The following is a 27,999-nucleotide window of genomic DNA, read 5'->3' as shown; positions in this document are numbered from 1 at the left end:
TGACACTTTACATTAAACAGACTTTTATTGTAATGTCTCATTTCAACACGATTCAAGCAAGAATAAATACATTTTCACAAGTAAAACAGTTCTTTTTAGTTTTTAAGTTTAATGTAAAAAAAATTCAAGTAATAGAAAATTACAGAAGCACAAAGCATCCACTATTAATTGCATTACCCCTGGACACAAAGGCACATTTTTGCTTAAAAACAGACCATGTCAGACAGTGTAAATGTGAACCATAGCAATGTCCATTACATGAGAAAAGAATAGATCTGCCATTATCAGAATTTAGTTCATATAGATGCATTATTGATTGTCCAAACTGTTATTTGTGTTCTATTATCTGGTTAGAAAAAATAATTTTAACACTATATAAACAGTAATTACAAAAACAGCTTTCTTTATTTACAATTCCACCCGAGAATACCTGACAGTACAGGGGTGCGACGCATGATTACAAAGACTAACATCATTTGAAAAAATTTGCAGTTTACCAAAATAATAAAAAAAAAGCACTTTAGTAAATCTGCCCCAATGTGTTTAACATACCTGATTAATGGCTAGCTTGCTCTGTATCTACAAATTCTTTGAGATAAACTGATTTGTAAAACATACCAAGTCATATCTATCAAGACATAACTGAAGTGATTCTGAGGTTAAAATAATGGTCTGGAAAAATTTCATAGAAATCAATCCAACATTCCATGCAGAGCCCATTATGTTAAGGAGATAAGGTGGCCAGGGCCAAAGGTACAACTTTACTTTTCAGTGTTGTTAATGGAACATTAATATTACCAGATAATAACAGACAGTAATTTCATTTTGGTGGTGCAAAGAGATAAAAAAAGCATTTTCCTGAACTGTGAAAATTGTGCTGTAACAGGAAGACCACTGGACTGAATTTCTGGCAGGACACGTGGGGTAATCCTGAATCCTGCACGGCTTTCAAGTATCTTTCTCAGGCAACTGATAAGCTTCTATGATGATGTTTAGAACATCCGTTGATTTTAGCCAAGGTCTAAGAAGAGAAGTCTTACAAACATTCCAGTCAAGAGCAATTAAATAGTATTCAAGCTTCCTGTTGGATCCGTATATAATAATGCAAAATTGATAGCTCAACACCACAAAATGATCTTTTTGAGAGTTCAGTATCAGATTAGTTCTGTTTGTATCTGAATATTAAGCCAATGAGTTGTTTGTCACGGAAGAAACGGCACACATATTTACAAAGAAATTTGGAATAAAAAAGGATGAAATCTGATGGATCTGTGGGCGAAGGTGCAGAACCTCTCACCTAATAAACATGTACAGACTGTGTATCTCAAAGAGAAATTACCTTGTCTAGAACACAATAATTTTTTTAAACTTCTCGCACTTTCCAGGATTTATTATATTTGCAGTTAAGACCGTGTGTAATGTACAGTGCTGTGTTTCGTGACTCTGGTAGTAGATTTACTTGTATTGTTGGCAGAAGGTGGCAACTCGTCAGACAAATGCCCCTCTTGTTTAAAGAATTGATCATTACTTGCATATTGGCCTAAAGATACAGCACCGTCTTTCATCATATTTATCCCTCCAGAAATTTCAGCTGGAAGTATTATATTGTCCTGTATAGGAGTATAATGCCTTTCAGTTACTACAACATTGTTCCCGACAGCCAGTTCAGGAATGCTCAGTGAGGTCTGTAGACCAGAGCTGGGTGCCAGCAGCCTCTCGGTTACAACTACATATTGCGAGTCTAGAGGTTCACTGGCTCCCACAAAACCAGGCCTTGCTTTGTCAGAGGTGATCACTCTTTCAGTGACCATAACATTCTGTCCATCTTTAATGTCAATCATGTTATGCAAACTAGCAGAACTGCCAATTAACCTCTCTGTCACTAAGACATTCTGCTGGTGCAGCGGCTCAAGAAAATATGCAGGACCTGTGGTGTAAGATTTTTCTGTCACAAGGATATTACCTCGAGGTGCGGGATCATGAATATACCTAGAAGAGTCTTCAGCAATTACTTCTTCTCTAACTACCATTTCAGGTTCTCTTCTTTGAACATGTGTCTCAACTGAACTAAAGGAACTTTCCATATTGGCAAAAGTTGGGGCATGTGCAGCTATTACCTTTTTCTCTACGCTAACGTTACTACTTGCCTGTGAGCGTTGCACATCTTGCATGGTAAGTGATTTAGTTGTTTCGGCAAGCTCCTCGTATGACTTATGCCTTTCTGCTTGTACAGCAGTGCTGGCCTGCATGCCCTGACAAATGTCTGCCAGTGCTTTGAACTTCACCCCTAAATCATCAAGACAGTCATAATCAAATTCACTTTCAATGAAACTGCAGCATCCAACAGATCCTGAGAGTGACTCAACATCTTGATGGGTATAAGTAAGAATGCAGTCTTTTGCTGGCTGAGCCTGGTCTTCATCACAATAACCAAACGCTTTCTAGAAATGGACAGAAAGAAACAAATCATTAAGATGGTATGCAGACATCAAAATATTTCAGTAATAATATAAAACCTGTCACCCTTCAATAAGCAAAGCTAATTTATGGTCTCCCATTATAGTCAATGGAAACTGATCAGCGACAACTTACAGCATTTTGAGCATCGTTTTACTACATTGTTTTACTCAAATTAAAAAAAAAAGAAAGTAATTAATATGTGCACACTTAAAATCAGGTATTCTGTAATTTTTTTCACTGCATAGAAGCAAGATACTTTGAAGGGTACATTTATTTCCTCCTTTCAATCTTTTGTACTTTGTATAAAAAGATTACCTAGACTTATTCAAAATTCTGTGGAGATCAGTATTCCCTTTAAAGTGAACAACTAGTAGTGAAAATTATGAGAAGCCATGTAACAAATATCAGTTCTACTGGGTAATAACATAGAAGTGTAGCCTCTCTCAGACTGGAAGTCTCGTTTTACATATAAAGGGAAATAGATGGGAATAGCGTTAATAGCTGAAGATAAAGGGGAAAGGGTCATAGCAGAAAAAGCAAAAAAGTACACTTCTGTAAGACAGAAAACTGCCATGATATTTGACAAAAGTAAAATTACTTACATCACTGAAGTATTCTTTTATAAATCCTTCATCTAGGGCTGCACCTCCTCCACCTATTATTGCACCTCCTCCACCTATTATTGCACCTCCTCCACCTATTATTGCACCACCATAAGCTCCTCCACCAACACCGGCTCCTGAGCCACTTCCAGAAGTCAGCACAGCCATGGATCTTAATGTGTTCCCTGCAGCTCCTGCTTGGGCTTCTGCTAGTAAATTTCTTTGCTCTTCCCATCTTCTGTCTATTACGGTGTTTGAGTGGTACATTCCACCCATAGCCTGGAAGCCTGCTTCTCCTTTACCCATACCTCCTGCACCAGCTCCACTGCCTCCTGCAGTACATCCAGCAGCAAGAATATGTGGTGCAAGGGCAGCCTAAAGAGGAAACATAAAATTCTGATTACCACATTTCCCTGTACCAAGAAACAATGCTTTACTTGAGATATTTTAACTGAATCATTTACAGAAACACTGTGGGGCAAATTCACTAAGCGCCAAACGCTAGCGTTACTTCGCTAGCGTTTGTCATTTTCGTTACTGCGCAAATTCACTAACGAACGCTGGCGTAGTTTCGCTAGTGTTACTTCGCACCCTTACGCCTGGCGAAGTTTCGCTAGCGACGTAACTACGCAAATTCACTAACGCGCGCAGTGTACTGAACGCTACCTTTTACGCTAGACTTCCTTCACCACCTCAGACCTGGCGAAGCGCAATAGAGTAGATAGGGATTGTTTCAAAAAAAGTCAACATTTTTTCTAAGTCCCAAAAAACGCTGGCGTGTTTTCTACATTATGGGTGATAGGCTGAAAAAGATCGAAATTTTTTTTGGGGCTCCCCTCCTTCCCCCCTACATTTCCTGACTCATGGCAACTTACCTAGACAGTGGGCACATGTGTAGGGCAAAATTAAAATTTTGTTTGATGAATTGAAGGTTTTCTTGGCATTTGTAGTGCTGATACGTATTCCTCCATTGAAATTTGAATTTGGCGCCCTATGCAAATTAGCCTTCACTAGCGTAACTTCGCTTTACTTAGCGAATCAACGCTAGCGCAACTTCGCAACCTTATGCTACCCCTGTGCGCAACTTCGGATTTTAGTGAATTTGCGAAGCGCTGGCGAAACTACGCCTGGCGAAGTGTGGCGAAGTGCGGCGAAGTTGCGCCTGGCGAAACTACGATTGTTAGTGAATTTGCCCCTGTGTGCTTCTTGCAACATTGTGGAATTCCATAAAAATACTACCATGAGGCCTTTGCCCTATTCTTTTAGTTGAAGTGATTATCATATATTAAATAGTAAGCTATCATTACCTTGTACCTGTATTTTTTTTAAGTAGCCATAAAGTATTCTGGTCAACAGATTTAACAGATCCCACTCCTGTACTTTTACTGTATTGCATCTGTATTGCAACAGGTTGTTTCCTTTGCACTCCTGAGATTTCTTACTGATTATCTCTTCTAAATATTCAAAATCTTGCAATGATGTAAACAATGGGTTTAAAGGGACAGTATACACCCCTTTTTGACATGAGCTGAATTAATATGGCTTGTGCCGAACATACTTTTTGCCTACTGTTTTAATTAAGAAAAAGCTATGCTTTTTATTATTTCTGGCATGAAACAAGAATATGAAGTCAATTACAGTATATCCTGTCACTTTTGGTCCCACAGAACTTAAGAGGACCTGTTAAAAACAAATTACCAGTCCACGAGAAGCCCCAGATCAAATGTTGCTGCTTAGAAAAGAAAGGTTTAATAGGCAGAGTGTAATTTCAACATTTATTCCTACTTATTGTGCCCATTTCTAGTAAAGGTGTTTTAGGGGTATACTGACTATTACAGAACTAGGACTAATAGGGTTTTAGTGTTTTGTTATAAAGATAAGTGGCCTATCCTCTGCATGCTATGCCCCAACCCTATCTCATTTGGCACTGACATACCCAGATCCACCCCATTTCAGCCCTCTACATAAATTCTCATAATTAAGCTTGCCACCACAAGGTCTAAAGCATTTAGAAACTCAGCTATGACTTGCCATGTCTTCAGGCGCGGCACCTTCATTATTCCATTTCATAAATGTAGCCTCCGTGCCATCTGGTATGGCCATAAATCCCGTCCCAGTAGATCCACAATAGCACAAGAGTAATAGAAGTGGCACCACTGAAGAAACAGGAAAAACAAAACAACATTAACTAATTAGAGTGCGGTTTAATTTTAGGTCCATATTAGCTTTGGTCACATAGAACATTTTAATCACTGTGGATTTTCAGAGAGCTGTGTAAACAGCTGCTGTTTTTTTGCCATTAGAGTATATCAGATCTACAGAAATAATTGTGACCTTGGTATAATAATTAAATTGAAAAAAGTGTAATTTATTCATAATGCTGCAGCGGTTTTATTCTGTGTAAGCTGCTTAGGCATTGTGGACATTTACTGCTGAACAATAATGAAACGGAGAACAAAGTAATGAGCTTCAAAAAGGAACTAAAATGTTCTGAACGCTTGCTATGATTATCTTAGTTAGCCAATAAAGGTATCACCTTTATACCACTTTGACATGTAAAAAGATTTGGGGAGCGACACAAGCATGGAAAATGTTCCTCGGTGGTGCCAAATAAGGGCTGTGATTGGCTATTGGTAGCCTCTGTGTAAACTGGCAGCCTACAGGAGACTGTTTGGCAGTACAACTGTTTTTTATGTAGGGATGCACAGACTCCAGGATTCGGTTTGGGATTCAGGCTTGTTAAATATAGGGTATTGGAAAAATGGTTATATTCCAGTATTGATTAAGTTTGAATATGTTTCATTTGTGCACTCATGACTTGTCATTCACACATCCTTCACACATTGGTTCCCATACTCCATTTGTTCCCTAAGTCTAGAGGGATTAGGTTACAGGAAACGTATGGAATGTCTTATGGGTTGGCTGGGGAGGTGTATCTCACAGATTTTGAATATATCCCTGAACAAAGAGAAGTTTGCTCTCGCACACTGGACACACACACAGACACACACTGACTCTCACACAATACAGACATACACAAAACTTTTATACAACATATTGATACATACATATTATTTTGGTAGGCTGTCAATAGAGCATTTGACTGGCTAGGTATCTGTTAATTTGTATGTATTTTCTGCAACACATTTTTACACATTAAATATATTTAAATATCACCTTGGTGAGTGGTGTTTGTTGACCAGAGAACTTATACAAATTATTTAATAAGACTGTAGTTTCTAACAAGGCTTTTTCAGCAGGATTTGGATACGGCCTTATCCTACTGCCTGGCCGAACGAATCCTAATTTGCATATGCAAATTTGGTACGGTGAGGTACGTGACTTTTTGTCACAAAACAAGGAAGTAAAAAATGTTTTCCTTTTCCACCCCTAATTTGCATATTCAAATTAGGATTTGGTTCGGTCGAATCTTTCACGAAGGATTCGGGGGTTCAGTCGAATCGAAAATAGTGGATTCAGTGCATGCCTATTTTTATGCAACCAAAACTTGCCTCCAAGCCAGACATAATCACCTGCTTTGAGGCCATGGAGAGCAACATCCAAGGGGTTGGGGAGCAACTTGTTGTTCATGAGCTACTGGTTGGGGATCACTGCACAACAACGAAACATGAAATACCCATTATTTACTCACATAATAATAATAAGCAGGCCAGAATCATTAGTCCAATTGCAGCAGCTCCTAGTTTTACAGATGAATCAATCATTCGTTCACTGCAGGCATCACCATTGTCACAGGAGCAAATAAAGAGTGAAAGGATCTGTGGTTCTGTGCAACTCAGTCCTTGGTTGTCTTTCACCAGAACGTGCACTTTATGTGACCCATCCCAGATGTTTTGTGGTTTCAGCTGTACACCGACTCCTATCACAAACAGGGGAATAAAAGTAAAACATTTCATTTCTGCTGTTTGAGAAGCAGTTATCAAACTCAAGATCTTGAAAAAGGCATTGTGCATTGCATTATAAAATACAGAATTTTCTTGACACTCAGAAAGTTTCCTACTGAGTAAATGTTTGGTAAGGGTGGGGTTGGCTGTAGATTGCTCTGCAGGTGCAGTGGATTTCCACAGGGAGTGAAAAATCAGAGCCTTTGCCTAAGAATAAAGTCTGGGGAGTTTACATTCGGTCACTGATAATTGTACCGGTGAAGGTCAGAAAATATAGACCAGAATAGGAGTACATTTCTATGATTTAAATAAGAGTAATAAAGGAAAAATAGGCTAACGTGAGACATGCTTGGCCAATTCTCAAGATCATAGCTTGCATTCCTTCAAGTCAAATTCCCTTAAAGAGAGGCTGTTTACCTTCCAAACACTTTTTCAGTTGAGTTGTTTTCAGATTGTTCTCTGGATATAAAGACTTTTTTCAATTTCCATTTTTTATTTTTCCAAAATTTAAGTTTAAACTTGAATGTTCCTGTCTCTGGTGTCAGCTCAGTAATTCAGGTGCAGATTCTGAACTGTTACAATTTTGCAAAATTTAGGGGGTTATTTATCAAGGTCCAAATATCCAAACTTCGAATAATTTGTGGTTTTCAGAGGAAGAAAAAAACCGATTCAATTTTCGTGATTTATTGAAGTCCCGATAGTCTAAAAACTCAGAATCCAAAACCCCGGGATCTAAAAGCTCTCCAGGTCCTGTATAAATGGGGAAGGTTCCAGTGTCTGCGCTGATGTCCCGATATCTGATGAGTTTGTGGTTTGTGGTAATTGGAAAAAGCCTTTATTTCTGGTGAACAATCTGAAACCAACTGAACTGAAAAAAAGTGTTGGAAGGTGAACAAACCCTTTAATAATCAGTTTAGAACAATAGTAGTTAGCCATAATGATGCATTGCTAGTGCGTGCACACAACAAATTATCGTGCACAGAAAGAATTTTGTGTGAGAAAATCTTGTAATAATTCTGACCTGAGAACACAGTTTAAAATGTGCGCACAAAATAATTTTAGAATTTTAGAAGGAACATTGCTTCTATACCATACTTTGAAAAACAAGAAGACTAATATAGAAGGCGCCCTGCTTCTTTTACCATCCCATATACAACTAATATAGCTATACAGGGCTTGCTTTTCCCCACATGGTCCATATAAGTACATATGTATTGTTGACGTCTCTCCACACTTACCATTGCTTGGTCCAAGAGTCCAGAATTTTGCATATCCTGCTGGCTCATCCAATATAGAAAACTTAAATGGAGCACCAAATGGAAAGTCATCACGATCGACTGCAGTTACATTGATAAACTTTGCAGTGCTGCAAACAGTCTGTATTGGATTGACTAAAGTAGGGCAATTGTCATTTGCATCTGCAACATCTATGGCAATGGTTCCAGTGGCTGTTTTTCCTGGAAGATCTAAGGAAATTCAGCTTTGTTAAAACATGTAGTTGACCTACACTATTTACTGTTGCAATACCTGGATTAGCAGCAACAAGCTGCCCACTAGTTTGTATAAAGGGGTTTAAGGAATTGGGTTTATGTAGGGATGGTCTCTGCCGAGTGTTTTAATGAAATATTATTTATGATTTTGGTAATTTAGTGCTAAACAGTGTAACTGAAACCAATTTACAATGGCTACAACTTTTTTCGTCAGAGTAACTGTGGGGAAGGAGAAGGCAGATAATCTTTTGAAATAAATTCCCCTTTTCTTGTTTTACATAGGCAGCAACAAAGGCAGGTTTCCATGGTCAGGAAACTCCTTCAAAGAATAAAGAGGAAACTAAAAAATCTACAGTACTGTCATACCTATAAACTGAGTGACAGCACTGTAAATTCTATAATCCACAGAAAGTGGTAAACTATGCATTGCAGTGCATTTAACCCATTAGTGAAAATGTATTTCAAAGAAACAACAAGTGGAACACAGTCCCTGTTTATTTGGCTATTGTGTCTACAATGCATATTTATAAATTGGCACTTTAACATTTTTTTTAAATAATTAGTACAACTAGTCTATTGTATTCTGTATTAAACAATTGTGAAAATGTGTTACATTTTGGAAAAGGGTTTAAAAGAGAAGTCTGTATTCTCAGGCCTGAGCTATGTATTGTATTATGCATGATGATCATGACAGATTTTATTATATCTTACCTTCACTGATGGCCAATATTTTTACCACATAGGTCCCGTTAACCACATAAATTGATTCGCGGTCTGGAATTTTAATAAGCTTGATATCAGCTGTTGTTGAATCAATTGTGAACCAATTATCTGGGTCATATTCTTTGGCATACCTGTTCATGCAAATGGAATTGACTGTAGTATCAATAGCGTACAAATAGATAAATTTACGCAATTAACTGCAGGCAAGGGACTTACTTCACATTCACAGAAATTTTCCCTGTGTCTCCATCATATGCCTGATATGATCCAATCACCGTTTGCACTGAAGTTTTTTCTTCACTAATCAGAATAACCTTTCGTTTTGGCTTAAACACAGGACCCTCTAAGACGTTCTTTACCTTCACTTTAATAGCGGTTTTCTTAAGCCCTCCAATGCCAACACCTGCATCTGTCCCTCCACCAAAATTTAAGATTGAACTATGATATGCTGCTTTATTTGAAACCACGACACTCAGATCAACATGTTGCATTACCTCATAGTCAACCTCCTAAAAAGAGAGAGAGAGACAGAAAGCAAAAAAGATAAAGTATACATACTATTATTAATAATAATATTATTAATATGTATTTATAAATCACCAACATATCCCACGGTATTGTCTAAAAGAAATGGGTATATATGTTGAACATATATGAATTACATACAATGATAACCAGTACAAGAGGTAAAGAGGGGCCTGCTCAATATAGCTTTCTGGTATTTAATTATCTACCTTGCAAGAACCAAATAATAGGTTAAAAAGTATGTATGGCACATTCCCTATTCATTGAACTCTATCTAAATAAGGATGTATACTGCCCCTTTCATGAATATAGCACAGTTTTGAAAAGTGAAAGCTAACTGGCAATGTGTGCATATGCAAACACATGATAAACTATTCTAAAATTAAAAAAAAAAAAAAAAAATAGAAAAATATGAAACATCAATATTTAATCTTTACCTTTACAACGATCAAAACCCCCTCATTAGTTTTAGCATCTGTTATTATCTTAAAAATGCCATCTTCATTTCCAGAGACAATGGTAAAGTTAGCCAGCCAATTATCTGTGAATACTTCATCCAGGTCAATTGCTTTCATTCGCAGAATTTCCACATTTGCTGTATTTTCTTCAACTGTCCCTTCATACTAGAATACAAATAAAGAACAATGAAACACAGATTTTCAGAAAAATCCAACACTGTGGAAAGTTTAGTAGGAACTTGTTTTGTTAAAGTCATTCTGGGTTTGCAAAAGTTATTTTGAATACTGGGGAGGTTTATGCAAACAAACATTAGTCTGCCCCTCTGGTCGATACCCTCAAAAGGTGATGCCAATGCTGAAAGCAAAATAATTTGTCTTTGTTGGTTATAACTCAGACCTTTCATGGGAGGGTTTCCATAAAAATCAACTACATGGCAAATCTAAGTTAAAATAGCCAGTGTTTTTTGTTATGAGAGGACAAGTGCACATACAATCACAATCTCCAAATTACCTGGTCCTTTTCAATGTATGGAATGTTGTCATTCACATCCTTAACTGTGACTCTAACTGTAGCGGTTCCAGAGAGAGAACCTGTTTTTCCATCATTATCTCTTACTTCGACAACTAGATAGTAACTGCTTTGTGTCTAAATGGAGGGACATGAAAAATTATCAAATTAAATGCCACTAAGCACACTTGTAACATATCTGCCATATTTGTGCCATACCTTAAAAGCCCTTTGAAACCACCAACAAAATTATTACACAATATTAAGCAGCGACTTAAAAGTAGAGTAGAATGGCAATATCCCTTGACAGCGCTATATAAATAAATGATGATGATATCCCTTGGGGCTTATTGGCATTATATAGTAAAAAAGTCAACAAACAAATTAAGTGAGAAAGAGAGGTCCTTGTGCTTTGCTAATGAGTTTTTACTTGAGAAACACGGTGTTCCTGTAGCTTCTTGATTATTGTACTTGACTCTAGCTGGTTCTTGCTAGGAATGCACAATGGCTGGTTGCTGGTAGAAGAAGACAGGATAGTCTCATTGAGATTGGTTGCTCTCTAAAGTAGTAAGCCCTGATTTTCTGCACAGTTTGAATAAAATATATACGCTGCCTGCCAAAATTTATTTTCAGGGGGCCTTCTTATAAATTAGACCAAGGGAAACACCATGATTGATGAGCAAGAAAATAAAAAAATCAGCAAAGGCACTGTATCATATCATAGAAATTCTAACATCCTAAATGCAGAAGCAAATCACTACTTGTTGTGATGTTGTGTCACCTGCGACTGGTTAAGTATTAACACTGGTTTGATTTGCCCGACAGATAACAATTAAAGCCAAAAGTAATCACAAACTGAAGCAAAATAAATTTACATTACCTCTCTATCAATTTTTGATACTTTGGTGTAAACTTCCCCGGTATCTTTATTTATTTCAAATATTTGTATATCTCCTGGTTCTTGAGAAATAACTTTATAGGCAAGTTTAGCGTTGATAGTATTTGGATCATCGGCATCGGTTGCATTTAGCTTCAGAACTAAGGTATCTGCATAGCACACAAAATAAAAAGAACTAATTATACCTCAGTGTTCTAGATAAAGGAGGGAGAATAATATTAATTTAAAGGTGAAGAAACATTTACATTTATGTGTTGAAACTTACTTGCTGGGCTTGCCTCCTCGATGACACCAGAAAAAACTTCACTTATAAAAACTGGATCATTATCATTAATGTCAATGACTTTCACCCTAAGATCTATAGGTGGTTCAACGTTACCTCCATCTTGATTTAGCGCATAACCTTTTAGCTGAAATAAAGAAAGCGGGTATTGGAATAATGAGAGTTTATTACTCATGTACTTATGAAATTTGGGACAGTGCAGTATGAGTAGGTAGTGTATATAGAGAGTTTGGTTTACTAATTTGATGTGAATTACCACTGTTAATTTTTTCTGACTGTTTTAATTGATTTTGGATTGTGATGGATGAATTGGAAAACAGTTTTTTTAATGGTAAAATAATGTAGTGCAAGATCTAAGCGATAGTTGTACAAGAATGTGTGTTTTTTTGAAGTACAAATGTTTTTGTGAATTAATTTGGTTCATAAAAGCTGTACATGGCTATATTGTTGCAAACACAGCACCCCTTTGGGTCCATAGGAGAGACCTGGTCCTACACAGAATATTTATGCCTCTGGTTGTGTGATATGCTGGAAACTGGCCTACTAAATGGACAGGTCGCGAAAGTTAATCAAAGTAAAACTTACATAGAACATTGGCGTTTCTTCTCTATCAACAATCCCAGTTACATTCAGTTCCCCAGTCCTTTCATCGATAATGAAAATGCCAAGGGGAGGTTTTGTCACCCCCATACCCTCAATGCGATATGCAATTCTCATTTCTGTCTGCTTATCTGATTTAATCTGTTGGTAAGAGAATTGAAAATGTTATCTTGTGAATATGAGTTATCATACATCTCGTTCTACAGATTTCCCATGCAAAACAAGAATATTGTGTAAAACAACTAGCATAAAGTCGGAAGTGAATTAGAGAGATTCATAACCAAAAGTTTTTATTGTTTCATATAAATAATACATTACAGGCCCTAAAATCAGGGCAACACACTCACAATTTGTGAAGCAAAAACAGAATAACTCCAGTTTCTGAACAAAAAATACTTTGCACACCACTCCCTATCCCTTCACAATCACACACTATGCACAGCAGCACTCACATGGCTCCTTAGCTCATCACACAATAACTTGATACTACAAATGAATGGATAGGAGCTGCTTTTTGTGCTTTTCTGCCCTTTGTGGTGTATATAGGGTTGCCATCTGGCCAGTATTTTACAGGCCCGGCCAGTAAAAATGATGGCTGATCCCAATGTTATTAATAGGGAAAAAAGATAAATGTATAGGAAGGCCGGTATTTTTTCCAGAAAAGGTGGCAACACTAGGGGGCAGATTCACTAAGGGTCGAATTTCGAAGTAAAAAATACTTCGAAATTCGACCCTCGAATTGAAATCCTTCGACTTCGAATATCGAAGTCGAAGGATTTAGCGCTAAACGTTCGTTCGATCGAAGGATTTTTCGTTCGATCGAACGATTAAATCCTTCGAATCGAACGATTCGAAGGATTTTAATCCAACGATCGAAGGAAAATCCTTCGATCAAAAAAAGTTTAGCAAGCCTATGGGGACCTTCCCCATAGGCTAACATTGACTTCGGTAGGTTTTATCTGCCGAAGTAGGGGGTCGAAGTTTTTTTTAAAGGGAAAGTACTTCGACTATCGAATGGTCGAATAGTCGAACGATTTTTCGTTCGAATCGAAGTCGAAGGTCGTAGTCGAAGTAGCCCATTCGATGGTCGAAGTACCCAAAAAATACTTCGAAATTCGAAGTATTTTTCATTCGAATCCTTCACTCGAGCTTAGTGAATCGGCCCCTAGGTGTATGCAAAGTGCCCCCCGTGTGCTTGCTGAAACTATGAAAATGTATCAGCATAGGATGAAAGTGCCAATAACATTGTAACATATAAGGGGTTGGCGGGGTCGGGGGCCGGTGTCCAATTCGGCGAGCCTCGTTTTTGAGCGCTGGGCTTGGTGGCCCAGTGCAGGAGTGTCCGTGGCCTGCTTCTGGGCCGCGGCCCGGCGGTTGGGGACCCCTGCTGTAGAGAATGACATTAAATGTGTTCATTTACTCAGCGAGACTTAATTACAATGCTCTGCAAGTGAATAAATACAACTCATTGTCAGAATCACTCACTTTTGCTATTGGGTTCCTCCAAGAATTATTCTGTTCCTCTAGGATTGAAACAGGCGGTATAATCCATTCCCGCTTGTATCTTATTACTCTTGTAGAAATGGCTTTATTGTCATTTTGATTTCTGCTTCTTTCTATCACCTGTCAGAAATGAAAAAAGCAAGGCATTCAGGTCTGGAATAAAGCATAGCTCTGATTGTGTCATGGGGGTAAATTTATCAAAGAGTGAAGTTCCGCCACTAGAGTGAAATTCCACCACTCTCAATTCATTTCTATGGGATTTTGAAAGGCGTATTTATCAATGGGTGAAAGTGAAAGTTCACCCTTTGATAAATACGCCTATAAAAATCCCATAGAAATGAATGGAGAGTGGCGGAATTTCACTTATTAACTTCACTCTTTGATAAATATACCCCATGGTGTTTCATGTTTTCAGTCCTAATGTAAGCGAGGGTCTCATAAAATCATCTGTATAGAGAGTTGCATATGCACTACAGCAAAATAAAGACCCTTCATGAACTTTTATTGGCTCCCAACATCTTCAAGGGGCCACTATTGTAATTCAGCCTGCTAACAAGTGGTTAATGGAGAACTGCCCGACAACATAGTTAAAGTTTAATGGCTTTGCACTAAACAACAGAGAGGAGATGCCAATTTTAAATTTACAATCGAGGTGTGTCAATATAAACGGGTCATTTACTAAAACTCGCCTTTTTCTTGCTCTATTAAAAAAAAACCTCGACCAAACTCCCAAACCAGAATCCCTTTAATTTTCCAATAACAAAATGTAAAAAACATGATCCAATCTGCCATCGACTTCTACGTGATTCCGACGGGTTTTAGCTGCAGTATTTTTAGATTCGTTTTTTTAGCAGCTTCAGAGCATAATAAATCTTGAAAAATTCTAGGGGTTTTATTTCACTCTTTAAAAACTTGACCCGGAAAATTTTTTTTAGGTTTATTAAATAGACCGTCTAAGTGTCTATGTCAGTTTAGTAGGTTTAAAAAATATTTTTGCAAGAGGTATAACCAACTGCATCTTTGGTTGACTTACTATTTTGATAACATGGAACAGTACTACTAAAAATGCACTGCGGAACACAATAATAATTTAACAATAATGATGCGTTTTATGTGTTTGTCTTAATCCTGATTGTCCAAATTTGCGACAAGCAGGATAGGAGTTTTGCAAAATGCCAAACGCAAAGTTATGTCTATGTGATCAGCAGCATATCAGTAACAACAAATGTACGGCAAATAAACCCCCTGCAACTCACCTGTAAATGAAGACTATGTCCAACTCCAACCAAAACCTGAAAGTAAAAAAATGAATATCTGTAGTAAGAATTTGTTAATACTCCTAGAAATAGGACAAATGTATCAGCTTCATACCTCTAACCATCTACACTGACTAAATTATTTTATATACTGTGTTAAGTGCAGTGAAACCTCCATTAACTATTGCAAAAGAGCTCTATTCAGAAGGGAAAAACAAGCTTGCATGCATGTCTCCTACGGCAGGAAGATAACTACCAAGAGAAACAGCTGAATGTGACCTGGGTAACTGTCTGATATTTTCCCCTGTATCAAGTATAGTAACAATAAAAAAATTCAACCCTAAAACACAATAAACACAATCACTCTAAAACACAATAACTTGGGTAATACAATAAAGGGAGCAAAGTTTGCAACGGATCTAGTAACCAGGAGCAGCCAATAAATTGCTTGCTTCCAAACAGGTGATCAGTAAATTATATATTTTGATTGGCTGACAGGATTATTACAAAAGGTGCAGCTTTTATTACACTTTTACAGTGAATTCTACAATGTTTTTTTTTTCAATATGAACAGTTTGTACTAAAGCCTGAGTCGTTACACAGCATGCCTGCACACTTCTGTCCCTTTTCTCTCTTGTTATTTTTGCTTTAAACACCTCCAAGGGCATGACTCCCATGCTATCAGAGATTTGGAATTTCACCCCCCACCATGTGGAGTGGATTCCTCTGCATTCATTCCTAGCTGTGCAGCAAGCCTGAGAGGGTGTGTATGAACAATTCTCTTTGTTGCATCCTTCTCTCCTTGGCTGGGTGGGTTAACTGAAAGTATTCTTTATTCCCTACATCCACAGGCTTTTTTAAATGAGCTGCAGTCCCCCTTTTGAAAACACAGCTTCCATGAACAGCGATTTGCTATCTATTGTTGTCCTTGTCCACCTCAGCAATATCAAACAACATTAAAGGAACAGTAACACCAAAAAATTAAAGTGTCTAAAAAGAAGGACAATAAAATGTACCGTTGCCCTGCACTGGTAAAATGAGTTTGCTTGTTTCTAAATCACAATTATGTTTTATATAAACAAGCTGCTGTGTAGCCATGGAGGCAGCCATTCAAGCACAGGATACACAGTAGATAATAAATAAATTCTGAAGAATCCAACTGTTTATTATAGAGCTTATTTGTTATCTGCTGTGTGTCCTGTGCCTTTTCTCCTTTTTTTAGCTTTGAATGGCTGCCCCCATGGCTACACATCAGCTTGTTTATATAAACTATTGACCCACATGTTCAACATGTGTTTTTTTTTTGCTCAGTTAAATCACAAAAAATATATGTTTTTTGTTATTCCACGCCATGTTTGGTTTTTGCAAGGCAGATAATTAGTCTGAGAAAAGGATATCGGCACAAGAGGCATTAGCGTTGCAGGGAGCACCCTGCTTGTTTATTGTGCGGAGATGCAATGTTTCTGCGACATATGCTGATTCTCTAATATTGTGCACTGGGCTGATCTCTTTGAGGGTGTGCAATTTTTCTAAATTGCGTATGGAAGGCAGATAATTAGAACACCAGTAAAAAGCCTACTTTAGGACAGAGACACGCGCTCAGATTCAGGGAGACTAGTCGTCCAGTGACAAATTGCCTCTTCTTCGGGGCAATTAATCTCCCCGAACTGCCTCTCGCCGGCTAGAATGTAAATCGCCGCCAGGATGGCAATTTTTTGCGCTTCGTTTTCCGAAGTTGCCTCACAAGGAAACTTCGGGCTATTTCGAAAAACGAAGCACTCCGAGTGCCATCCCGCCGGCGATTTAGATTCTAGCTGGCGGGACGCAGTTCGGGGAGATTAGTCGCCCTGAAGAAGAGGCGGTTTATCACCGGGCGACTAAATCTCCCCAAATCTGAGCGTGTGTCTCTGCCCTAAGCAAAAGTCCATTATGCAGGGACATTGTCTATGTGCCATGCCAATCTAATTATCTACCTTGCAACAGACAAACATGTCCTATCTGGCTCAAGAAATAACCCTTTAAAGTAGAGGGTGTGGCATTCTGATATCAGCAGGGGTGTAGAAGGGGTGTGCCACAAGTTGCCCGGTTGCTCAGAAACGTGATAGTGCAGATAGCAAGACATTTCTTGAGACTGGAAATAAAAAGGCAAGTTGCACCATTGCTTAGGAACGGTCTATATGCAATACTTTACACAGGACTGGAGATCTTTAAGGGTAAGGACACACTGGACGATTTGTCGCCAACGTTTTAAAAAAGTAAATCGCGGCGTCAAGACGATCGTCTTTTTTGAACAGACGATTCACAGCGACTATTGGCACAGAGCGATTTGTATCCCATTACTCTGTTCGGTACGTGCTCCACCCAAACCGGAAACGGATTGTGCTTCCCGCTGTAACCTGGCGTCTTTACGTGCTTGCGTTCTTGCGTTCGCATTGTAATTTGAATACAATTGCTGCTACTTATCTGTATGTGTGTGCGTGTCTAGGAGATTTCAGTGCTTTTCTAAGTACATGCTATTTCTGATAAATCGCTCGGAAAAGGGTCTCAGTGCGTTTTGGAGCTACAGGCGATTCACAAACGCGCTGTGGGCACAGGAGCTGGCGTCTTTCATTTGTTTTTGTTCAGAGACAAAACAAGCGATATGTCGCCGCGATTTGCTTTTTAAAAACGTTGGCGACAAATCGTCCAGTGTGTCCCTACCCTAAAGGAAGAAAGGACATTTCTATTTATGTTAATTACATTGTAAAAGCCAGCAGTGATTAATTCCACTAGCTGTTTCATATCCTTCCCTTGAGCCAGAACGTAATTAGTTTACTCTGAGCTGGGATTTTAGTTTGTTTAGATCGTTCAGTTCTACCGGTATCTGATAATTCAGCACTAACAACGGCCAATGTTCAGGTGCCTTCAAAGACGCCCTATCAAAATTTTCCGGTAAGCCTGATTGATGAGCCGACAGCTCGTCTCCCACCATACACGCACCGAATATCGTACAAAAATTAGTTTTGTACAATATTATCAGTGCGTCTATGGCCAGCCGTCTAATAGCTCTGGTAATTCAGGCCTAATAACTGGATTTCATAGCATGCAGCCATCTTAAATGGGTTTAACATCTTTTGTCAAAAGATAGAATTTGATTTTAAAAAATTATTTTCTGCAGCTCTTTCAGCTACTTAAAATAAGCAAACACTTTTTTCAAAAGTTATCGCAAATATTACAAATTAATTTGTATAAAACGAATAAGGTAAAAGAATACAGATTACTGTTATTGTAGTTGCAACAGATAACTAGGTGTGATATAGATTAAAAATTAAATGTATAATTTCCTACAGTCCCTGTTTATGCCAAATTTACTCTAATTTCTCGTATTCTGCGTGTAAAAGAAATCTGAACACACATTTTGCTGCTCCTTTCACTGCCCCTTGCTTCAACCAGCCAGAAAACTACTAAAATATATTTCAATAAACAAACATGACACAACCCATTGTAGGCAAAGCAGACTTTTCAGGAAGCTAATTTATATGTATGTTGGCACTTTTATTTATTTATGAAAGGTGTCAGTTTAAAAAACAAGGAAAGATGATAAAAGCAAAGAAGGAACGTCTCATTTTAGTAACATATACTCAAATGTACTAGAGTAACTAGACAATGACTTGTAAAATATTGTGCCATAAAGACAGCATATCAGATTCACTTCATTCCAAAAGCTGCTTCAATTTGAGGGAAGAGTTGAAAAAAAAAGCAGTCAGTAAAAGACTTTTTAGAGATTAATGTTTCAATGGACATATATTAGGGAAATGCATTATATAATGGGCCATAACAAAAAAATATTATATCTTATCAGAAAGGTCCACCTAAATATACCAGTAAACCCTCAAAGTAGTGCTGCTCTGAGTCATCTGTCAAAAGAAACACTGCACTTCTTGCCTTGTGTACTCATGGGCTTCTGTATCAGACTTCCTGTTTTCAGCTTAAACCTCCAGGGCTAGGGCTTGAGCATGCTCAGTTTGCTCCCCCCTCCCTTCTCTGTTGTAATCTAAGCCCAGAGCTAGGAGTGAGCAGGGAGAGACTCAGGTAGGAAGTGATGTCACATCAAGCTAATACTGCAGCTGCTATCCTAAACAAACAGAGCACTTTTAGAGCTTTTTACTCAGGTATGTTAAAACATTCTACAGAATAAATATAGCATTCTAGCTTGCACTATTGCAGCTAATCTATTGGCAATAAAATGCCTCCTTAGCTTTCCTTTTCCTTTAAAGCAAAAGTATGTTTAGCACAAGCAAGCCCTAATCATTGCTCATGTTTAACAAGGGCCCTTTTAAAACAAGGCAGCCATATTTTGTCTCATATATGTACCTCTGTAGCATAGATGTGCCTTTGCTAGGGCCTTGTAAATCAATATAGTTCATGGTTTTGTCCCCAAATTAACTTGTACTGGCCTTTATTTTCCTCTTAAGCCTTCCCTGTCCTACTTTGCATATGTAAATTAGGGTTCAGACTTGGTTCGGGATTTGTTCGCATCCCAAAATAATGGATTTGGTGCATCCCTAGGCATCACTATGACAATCTCTATAATAATGCTTTGCTTCAGTTAAGCACATGACAACATGAGATGTTAAATGAGAGGCTTTACATATAAAATCTATAAGACAAATGTATTTTTTTGCTTTGAAAAAGGGCTGGAACGTGAATGGGCACCCTGCATTATATTCTGTTTGTTATGGCATCCATGGATGCGATGTCATGAGCCTAGGAAGCAATCATCTATGATCTGAAAATTTCAGAATAATCATTAAAAAACTCACCTACACATGCAATTGAGCCCAGAGTATTGGGTAATATGGCTCAAATCAGCTAAACTGCTTGACCAAATCTGGGTTTAAATGGGAAGCTTAATTTAGATGACATGCAGTTTTACAGATAGCTTTTAGCACTTGAAGTTGTGGCACTCAAGTTTCATAGATAACAACATTCTTTTAGAGGTGCAAAGTTTACAAACCACTCTGATGTGATTACAAATGGTCCCTCCTGGAAACTCATAGCACATTTGCCTTATCCAGAAATTCACAGAGACTGAGATTTTTGAGCTATTTTGAACTAAAAAAGTCCCATTTTTATTTTCTTTTAATGATTACTAAGGCTGCCCATTTTAATATCTGTAATAATAAATTAGTAGCTTGTACTTGATCCTAAATAAGCTGCAAAGATCCATGTTGGTGGTAAAACAATCCTACTGTGTTTATTTAATGTTTAAAGGCAATGTAAGGCAGTGATCCCCAACCAGTGGCTCGTGAGAAACATGTTACTCTCTGACCCTTTGGATGTTGCTCCCAGTGGCCTCAAAGCAGGTGCTTATTTTTGAATTTCTGATTTGCAGGCAAGATTGGTTACATAAAAACCAGGTGCACTGCCAAACAGAGCCTCCTATAGGCTGGCAGTTCAAATAGGGGCTACTAAATAGCCAATCACAGCCATATTTGGCACCCCATGAACTTTTTTCATGCTAGTGTTGCTCCCTGACTCTTTTTACATTCGAAAATCGCTTATAGGTAAAATGGGTTGGGGACCCCTGGGGCAAGTTGATTGCAAATTACATCAAAATATGATCATATCTAAAAAACTCAAGATCCTAAGCATTCTGAATAATATACATATCATATTTACTTTTTAAGGTAAGTTTTACTGGTTTTGTGCAAAACAAACAAACAAACAAACAAGACTGACTACAGTAGCTTCGGGTTTGTGTCATGTTCAATATACAGGGTTGTAAAAGGACCAGATAATTGTTACAATTAGTTGCAGGGATACAGTTACAAGTAGAGACTAAGTGGCAGATTTATCAAAGTGTGAATTCAGAACTCACCACAGAAAAACTCACTCACTTTCTATTCATTCCTAAGGGATTTTTAAAAGCATATTAATCAAATGGTGAACTCCACTGGTAAATACGAATCTAAAAATCCCATAGTGATGAATAAAATGTGAATGAGTTTTTCTGTGATGAATTCTAATCACACATTTTGATAAATCTGTCTCTACGTATCAAGTGTGGTGCATGTTTCACAAGGCAGAAAGTGGGGTTACAGCTCTAGGGAATCTGATTTGTGTTTTTTTGTAGCCTTAAAGGACAAGGAAAGTTAAATTAAAGAAGTAGCTAGAAATGTTGTACATTATGTTTTGGGCTTCTGTACCAGCCCAAGGTAACCACAACCCTTTAGCAGGGAAGATCTGTGTCTCCAAAGATGCCCCAGTAGCTCCCCATCTTCTTTTCTGCTTATTCACTGCACATGCTCTGTGCTGCTGTCACTTACTGAGCTTAGGGAGCAAATCAAAATATACAGTACACATAGAATAGAAATGTCACAGTATAAGGCTGATTAGTAATTAATACAGATAATTACTACATGGCAGCACAGAAACTAGTGCGACTAGCATCAGAATTTAATAATCAGCCTTGTAGCATGAGTTTATATTACAGACAAACCTAGTTTTCTGCTTGATAAATTACGATGACCCCTAAATTTAGCATCTCAACAGCTGAGTCCACTGATCATGTGAGTGTCGCAGACACTTTCCAAGATGGTGACCCCCTGTGACAAGTTTGAAGTCCTGGATCATTGCTGCTATTGAGAAGCTGAAACTTTAGGCTGGTGCAATAAGTTCAGTTTATAAAACATAGCAGTTTTAGCCATATTCATTTTTAGGGTTTAGTTCTCCTTTAAAGGATCGTGCCTGAAATTTCAAAAATATCCCTTGTGGATGGAAAAGCCCAGGTCCTAAGCATTCTGGATAATAGATCCCATACCTGTATATACACTCACACAAGCACATGAACATGCTCAGGTGCTAAATATTGCAGCTACATGCGTGAAGACACTGCCCATGCTGAAAGCTGCAGATATTTGAAGCTAACACCTATAACGGGTAATCTGCAGCAGAATCTGTTTGTCAGTAACTCTGTCTCCAATATAAAAAAAAGTTTTATATAATTATTTTATATTTTTTTAAGGCATTTTGAAATTGCTATTCATTATATATTTTTGTGGATTTTGAACCACTTAATGGAACAGTAAGACCAAAAAATTAAATTGCTTTAAAGTAATTAAAATATAATGTACTGTTTCCCAGCAGTGGTAAAACTGGTGTGTTTGCTTTAGAAAGACTAATATAGTTTATATAAACAAGATGCAGTGTAGCCAAAGGGCAGCCATTCGAAGCACAGATTACATAGCGGATAACAGATGCATTCTGTAGAAGCCCATTGTATTCTATTACAGAGCTTATCTGCTACATAGCCTGTGCCGTTTCTTCTTTTTTTTTTTAAGGTGGCCATACACAGAGATCCGTTCGTTTGGCAATGTCGCAAATGAGCGGATCTCTCCCGATATGCCCACCTTGAAGTGGGCAATTTTGGGCAGATCCGATCGTGGGACTTAGGGCTCAATGATCGAATGACAACAAAGGGTAAACAGGCAGTCGGATAGTGGGATTTTTAGTCCTTTCTAATTGGCATCTGGCCCACTTTTGGCCAGATATCGATTGGGGAAGCCCGTCGGAGGGCCCCAAACATGGGCCAATAAGCTGCCGACTCAGTCTGTTGGACACTTTTATCAGTGCGTGTATTGCCATCTTTAGCTTGAATGGCTGCTCCCATGGCTAAACAGTAGCCTATTTTTATAACTATAGTAGACTTTCTTAAGCAATTACACAACTTTTAACAGTGCACAGCAACAGTACATTCTATTTGAATCATACTTATTGTTGGGTTACTGTTCCTTTAACTTTTGTTAATCTGCTGTGCAGTTTTGGAAAAAAACATCAGCTATCCGGTTGCTTGGGTTCAATTCACCTTAGCAACATGGCAGTAGAGTAACAAAAGACTAGGATGCAAGGGGTCTGAATAGAAAGAGACATCACAAAATGTGACAATATCAATAAAATCATAGAGAAATAGGGTTTTTGGTCACTGGGAACAGTGACCCCCCCCCCCATCTGAAAATAAGGACCAAATAAAAAGTTGTTAAGAGCAGGCCACTCTAGAACATGCATGAAAATAAAAATTTAAAATGGGCTTCATCTCATGGAAAGAAAAAACATTCTAAAAAATATTCAATTCAAAATTCTGTACTGGTTTTAAATGAAAAAGAAGTAAAGGTGGCTATACAAAGGTTGATCAAGTCCCCTTTCCACTTGGCCACAGACCAAATGACAGTGAGTGTAGGAGGTGTGATACTCAGTAAGGCCACTTTTATATTGTTCTAATCATTAGTGAGGAGGTGCAGCTCCTCTTCCTCATCTTCGGATGCAGCATGAACTGGCCGATATGGTGTGTCGGCAGATTAAATTTCGCAACCTGGCTGATTCTGGCACTGTGCACACGGGGTGGAAACATAAATGTTTTTTGTGTGTATTTGCAGGTGGATTCCAAACCTGTCAATGGGCACACATACGTAGTGGTTTCTGGCCATATTCGCCTTTTCCCTGCCAGCAGAAAAAAACCATAGTGTGCCAGTAGCAGTATTATTCTAAACATTGTTAATGTTGAGATTATTAAATAACAAAGAATATAAGAGTGAAGCAAAACACACTTAAAAAGTAGCAAATTATGATCTGTTTATATATTGCAGAAGTCTTCCAGACTAATTCCAAAAATTGCTCGAGGCCCCAAAGAAACAGAAGACACTGGATGCCTACATTTTTAACTCACTGCTGCTATAGCAAAGCAAAAGTGATGTCTCAGAAAGATAAACAGTGACAGAGAAACCTAATACATGATACTAGAAGAATACGGGATACAAGTGACCCTTCTGAAAAAGGCCCTATGAAGTCTTAAAGGAACAGTAACACCACAGAATGAAAGTGTTTTTCAGGACAATGTAATGTACTGTTGCCCTGCACTGGTAAAACTGGTGTGTTTGATTTAGTAAGACTACAATAGTTTAACACACTGCTGTATAGCCATGGGGGCAGCCATTCAAACTGGAAAAAGAAGAAAAGGCACAGGATACACAGCAGATAACAGATAAGCTCTGTAGTACACAGTGGGATTCTTCATACCTTACCTGTTATCTACTGTGTATCCTGTGCTTGAATGGCTGCCCCCATGGCTACACAGGCGCTTGTTTATATAAACTATAGTCATGTTTCTGAAGCAAACACACCAGTTTTACCAGTGCAGGGCAACATTACATTATATTGTCATTCCTTTTACATACTTTCAGTTTTTGTGCTTTTCCTTAAGCTATCTTGGGAGTATATGAACACATTCCATGATAGCACAATGAAGACATAATGCTTCCCATTGATACATTAACCCACTTGAATTGTAAGGCTGGCCATGTCTTTCTCACGATGGATTGTTAATGGCATTGATGATTTATTACCAGGCACGGTAACATGCATGTGAAAAGAACAATATAACAGGCAAATGTAGAAACAATAGGATCATGATATTGTGATTGTTGGATTCAAATTACACACACTAATCACTACTTTAAAAGGGTTGTTCACCGTCAAAAACGTTTTCCAATTCAGTTAGTTTCAGATAGTTCACCAGAAATAAAGAATTTTTCCAATTACTTTGTATTTGTGACTGTTTTTCTAATATCGAAGTGTAAAGATTCATTTTTCACCTTCTAAAGAAGCTCTGGGAGGGAGGGAGGTCGCTGACTCTTTAACTGTTCTAAATTGATACATTTAGTTCATACATTTATCTTTTCATTACAGGCAGCTGTTAGAATTGATACAATAGTTGCTTATACTCCACAGATACTGCTGAGAAATGTATCAACTAAGGGGCAGATTTATCAAAGGTTGAGTTGAATTTTTGAATTCAAAAAATTTGAATTTCGAGCTATTTTTTGTGTACTTCGACTGGGCAATAGTCCAAATTCGATTCGAATTTGAAAAATTTGAAATGTATCATGTACTGTCTCTTTAAAAATTGACTTCGACCATTCGCCAACTAAAACCTGCCAAACGGCTGTTTTAGCCTATGGGGGACCTCCTAGCACCTATTTGGAGTCAATTGGTGGACTTTGAAAAATCAAAGGTTTTTTGGGGAAAAACTTCGATTCGAATCTCGACTTAATTTCGGTTGGTCTTTTTGAATTCAAAGTTTTTCAAATTCGACCCTTGATAAATATGCCCCTTAATGTAGCAAATTGTAACAGTTCAACAGACTCCTGGATCACTGAGCTGCCAGAATGAAACCCCAGAAATAGGAACATTAAACTTGAAATTTACATTTTGGAAAACGGTACAAAATAAAAGATGGAAAGCAATTGAAAACATTCTTTGTTTATTATAAACAATCTGAAAACAACTGAACTGAAAAAAAATGTGTTTGGAAGGTGAACAACCTTTTTAAGACAAAAACAGCTAATACCAATAGTATAAAGTTATTGATCGGGGATGGTGGATTTTATTGTTATGGCTATAGCCAGCTAAAGTAAAAATGCAAATGGTTTGCCCTAGTAAAGGTTACATCTAGACACCGATACATCAATTGTAAGGCTGGCCAATTAAACATTTAGATAAAACTACAGTATAGGGTTGGAAATCTTCCATCTGTAACTGCAATAACCAGCCTCTCACCACAACTGCCGGAATTCTGGGAGTTGTAGTTTATCAACATCCCAAGGGTCTATGACTGCCATACACCAGCCTGATTGCATAAGATGTTGAAGCATTAGGTACCAAACACAAGGACATTCCTTAGTAACACACAAGGTGAGAAAGAAGAGAGAGCAGTCATTCAGGAAACATAATGACAGCTCCTCAGGGTGATGCTGTAAAGAATGTACAGTGCAGACTGTAAAATGTTTAGTAAGTCATTCTATAGAATAGCACAGTGGTAGGAGCTTTGATTCCATACTGTTAACATGGAACAAGTCAGTATTTTTATGGAAATATGCACAAGTAGAATTTGAAAGTAGAGCAGCCATCAGAAGCCCACATTGACTCTAAAACTGGTGATCATATTAGGCGGTTTCTTCAACTGTAAAAGATCTATCCGACATTCCAGATTATTAATGGGCTTTTTCTTTCTTTCTTTGTTTTATTATATTTGCATCCACGACTTAGTTAGTTAGTTAATTTTTGTTAGCTCTTGTTAATTTTCTAATATGGTATACTTTTTGACAATAACATACTATTTAGTCGACTGTACCGTTCTCTCTTCTTCTGCATAATATTTGCTGTCTATTGATTCTATTTGTTTAATGTGAAAATCAAATAAAATATTTCAAACAGAAGCCCACATTGTCATAAGGGATTTTCGAAATAATGATGACACATTAAAAACGAATACTTTTTTTTTTTTTTTTTACCTCTCCCCGCCAATGGTTGCTCCCTGTACTTCCTATAGGGTTATCCCTGTGCAACCGTTGCAGTTGGGAGGGTGTGCACTCGCACTTATATGTTGTTGCAGGTTCTGTGCAGGGTTGCCAGGATGGAGGGTTTCCAGCCAAATTGGGCTACTAATTTAAAGCCCAGGCTGGTTTTGAAAGTACAAACTAGCCAATGTACGGATTTGGGCTACTTTTCGGGCTTTTGGCTGGTTGTTATTTGGAAAGTTTTTTCTTGCCCTAACGTGCCAAGCTTGCGTCTCCCAGTGCATGTTGGGTAATGTAGTTTTTTTTTTTTAACAATTTGCCGACTGCCAAGTTTAATGTAAGACTACAATACCCAGCATGCAATGGGACTGGCTTGTGTAGAAGTCAGGAGTTACCAGATTTTGGGCTCTGTATAGCTGATGACTTTCCTCAATTTCAGACAATTTTGGGGCAAAACTCTGCTGCCCACCAAAATGTCTAGAGGTTAACCGATTTTACCAATATTTATAGAAATTGTATATGTATTAAGGCCTTAGGGGGGCCCTATTGGGGGGCCGTTTCATTGGAAGATCTGTTAAACAGTGAAAAATTCAAAAAGGCGTATTTTCTCATAAATTCATATTTTTCACTGCACATATTTTGGGCTACTTTTGAAGTGCCCCTTGGCTAGTTTTGGGCTGGTTTTCAAAACAAGACCTTGGAACCCTGTTGTGTGCAGCAGTTGCAAAACATATTGTGTTCCACATATTATCCAGTTGTCTCTTAGTATCACCTCATGGAGGCCACACAGTGCCAGTGTCCCACACATATAATCACACGTAGAGCCCAGAGCCCCATGGGAAGTCAGTCCCCAGCTTTAGTCCCTACATGCGCCAGGTATGGACTCTATTGTGCCCGCACAGGGTGTGGTCAGACAGGTCACTAATCCATTAACAAAACGTTTATACATGTGAATTCCTGCGCTCACCTCCCCCATGTCATGTAAAACGGTGTGGCACCAGCTAACCCCGAGCAGCGGAGAGAGTTCGCACATGTAGTATATTACTCACCAGAAACTGCAGAAGAAGCGCCCCCCCTCTAGCTGAGATCTGTGGCATCGTCCCAGGCGCAGCTCGGGTCCTTATAATCAGCCTGTTGCCTCCACCAGTCAAAGTCGTGTGTGTGAGGCAAGTGAGAGAGAAACTCCACAATCTGAGCGCAAAAGAGAAGGGGGGTCGTGTCCAGGTGGGGGAAAGGAAGAGCCGTTAACTGCACAGGATCCAGGACAAGTGAATTTGTAGCTGTTCAGAAAATGGAGCCTTTGCCCGAGTAACAGAGGGGAAAGGTGTAGCTTGGGGGAAGGCCGTGAGGCACAGGGGAGGGCTCTGTGTGGGAAGGGCTGGGTCACTCTGTGTCCTTTCACTTGTGTCACAGGTAAATAAGTGTGAGATAATGAACCTCACTGCCCAGCCCTTT

The 27,999-nt window shown here is 38.3% G+C and overlaps 1 protein-coding gene across 1 annotated transcript; it reads right to left on the bottom strand.

Moving 5' to 3' along the window:
* Positions 1 to 89: 89 nt before the first annotated feature.
* On the bottom strand, positions 90 to 27,999 carry dsg2.S (desmoglein 2 S homeolog). The gene is made up of 15 exons (XM_018223682.2): positions 27,594 to 27,999; positions 15,212 to 15,247; positions 13,938 to 14,075; positions 12,438 to 12,593; positions 11,835 to 11,979; positions 11,552 to 11,718; positions 10,675 to 10,809; positions 10,143 to 10,328; positions 9,397 to 9,689; positions 9,169 to 9,311; positions 8,206 to 8,433; positions 6,715 to 6,942; positions 5,094 to 5,218; positions 3,063 to 3,437; positions 90 to 2,441 (listed from the first exon to the last, which is right to left on the bottom strand). Exons 1-15 carry the CDS (start codon positions 27,639 to 27,641, stop codon positions 1,404 to 1,406), a joined length of 3,441 nt encoding a protein of 1,146 aa, XP_018079171.1. The 5' UTR covers positions 27,642 to 27,999; the 3' UTR covers positions 90 to 1,403.

This window comes from Xenopus laevis, chromosome 6S (genome assembly GCF_017654675.1).
Source record: "Xenopus laevis strain J_2021 chromosome 6S, Xenopus_laevis_v10.1, whole genome shotgun sequence".
Taxonomy (NCBI): Eukaryota; Metazoa; Chordata; class Amphibia; order Anura; family Pipidae; genus Xenopus; species Xenopus laevis.
The sequence above is the reverse complement of the archived record's forward strand: the minus strand, read 5'-3'. Positions and strand labels throughout refer to the sequence as shown.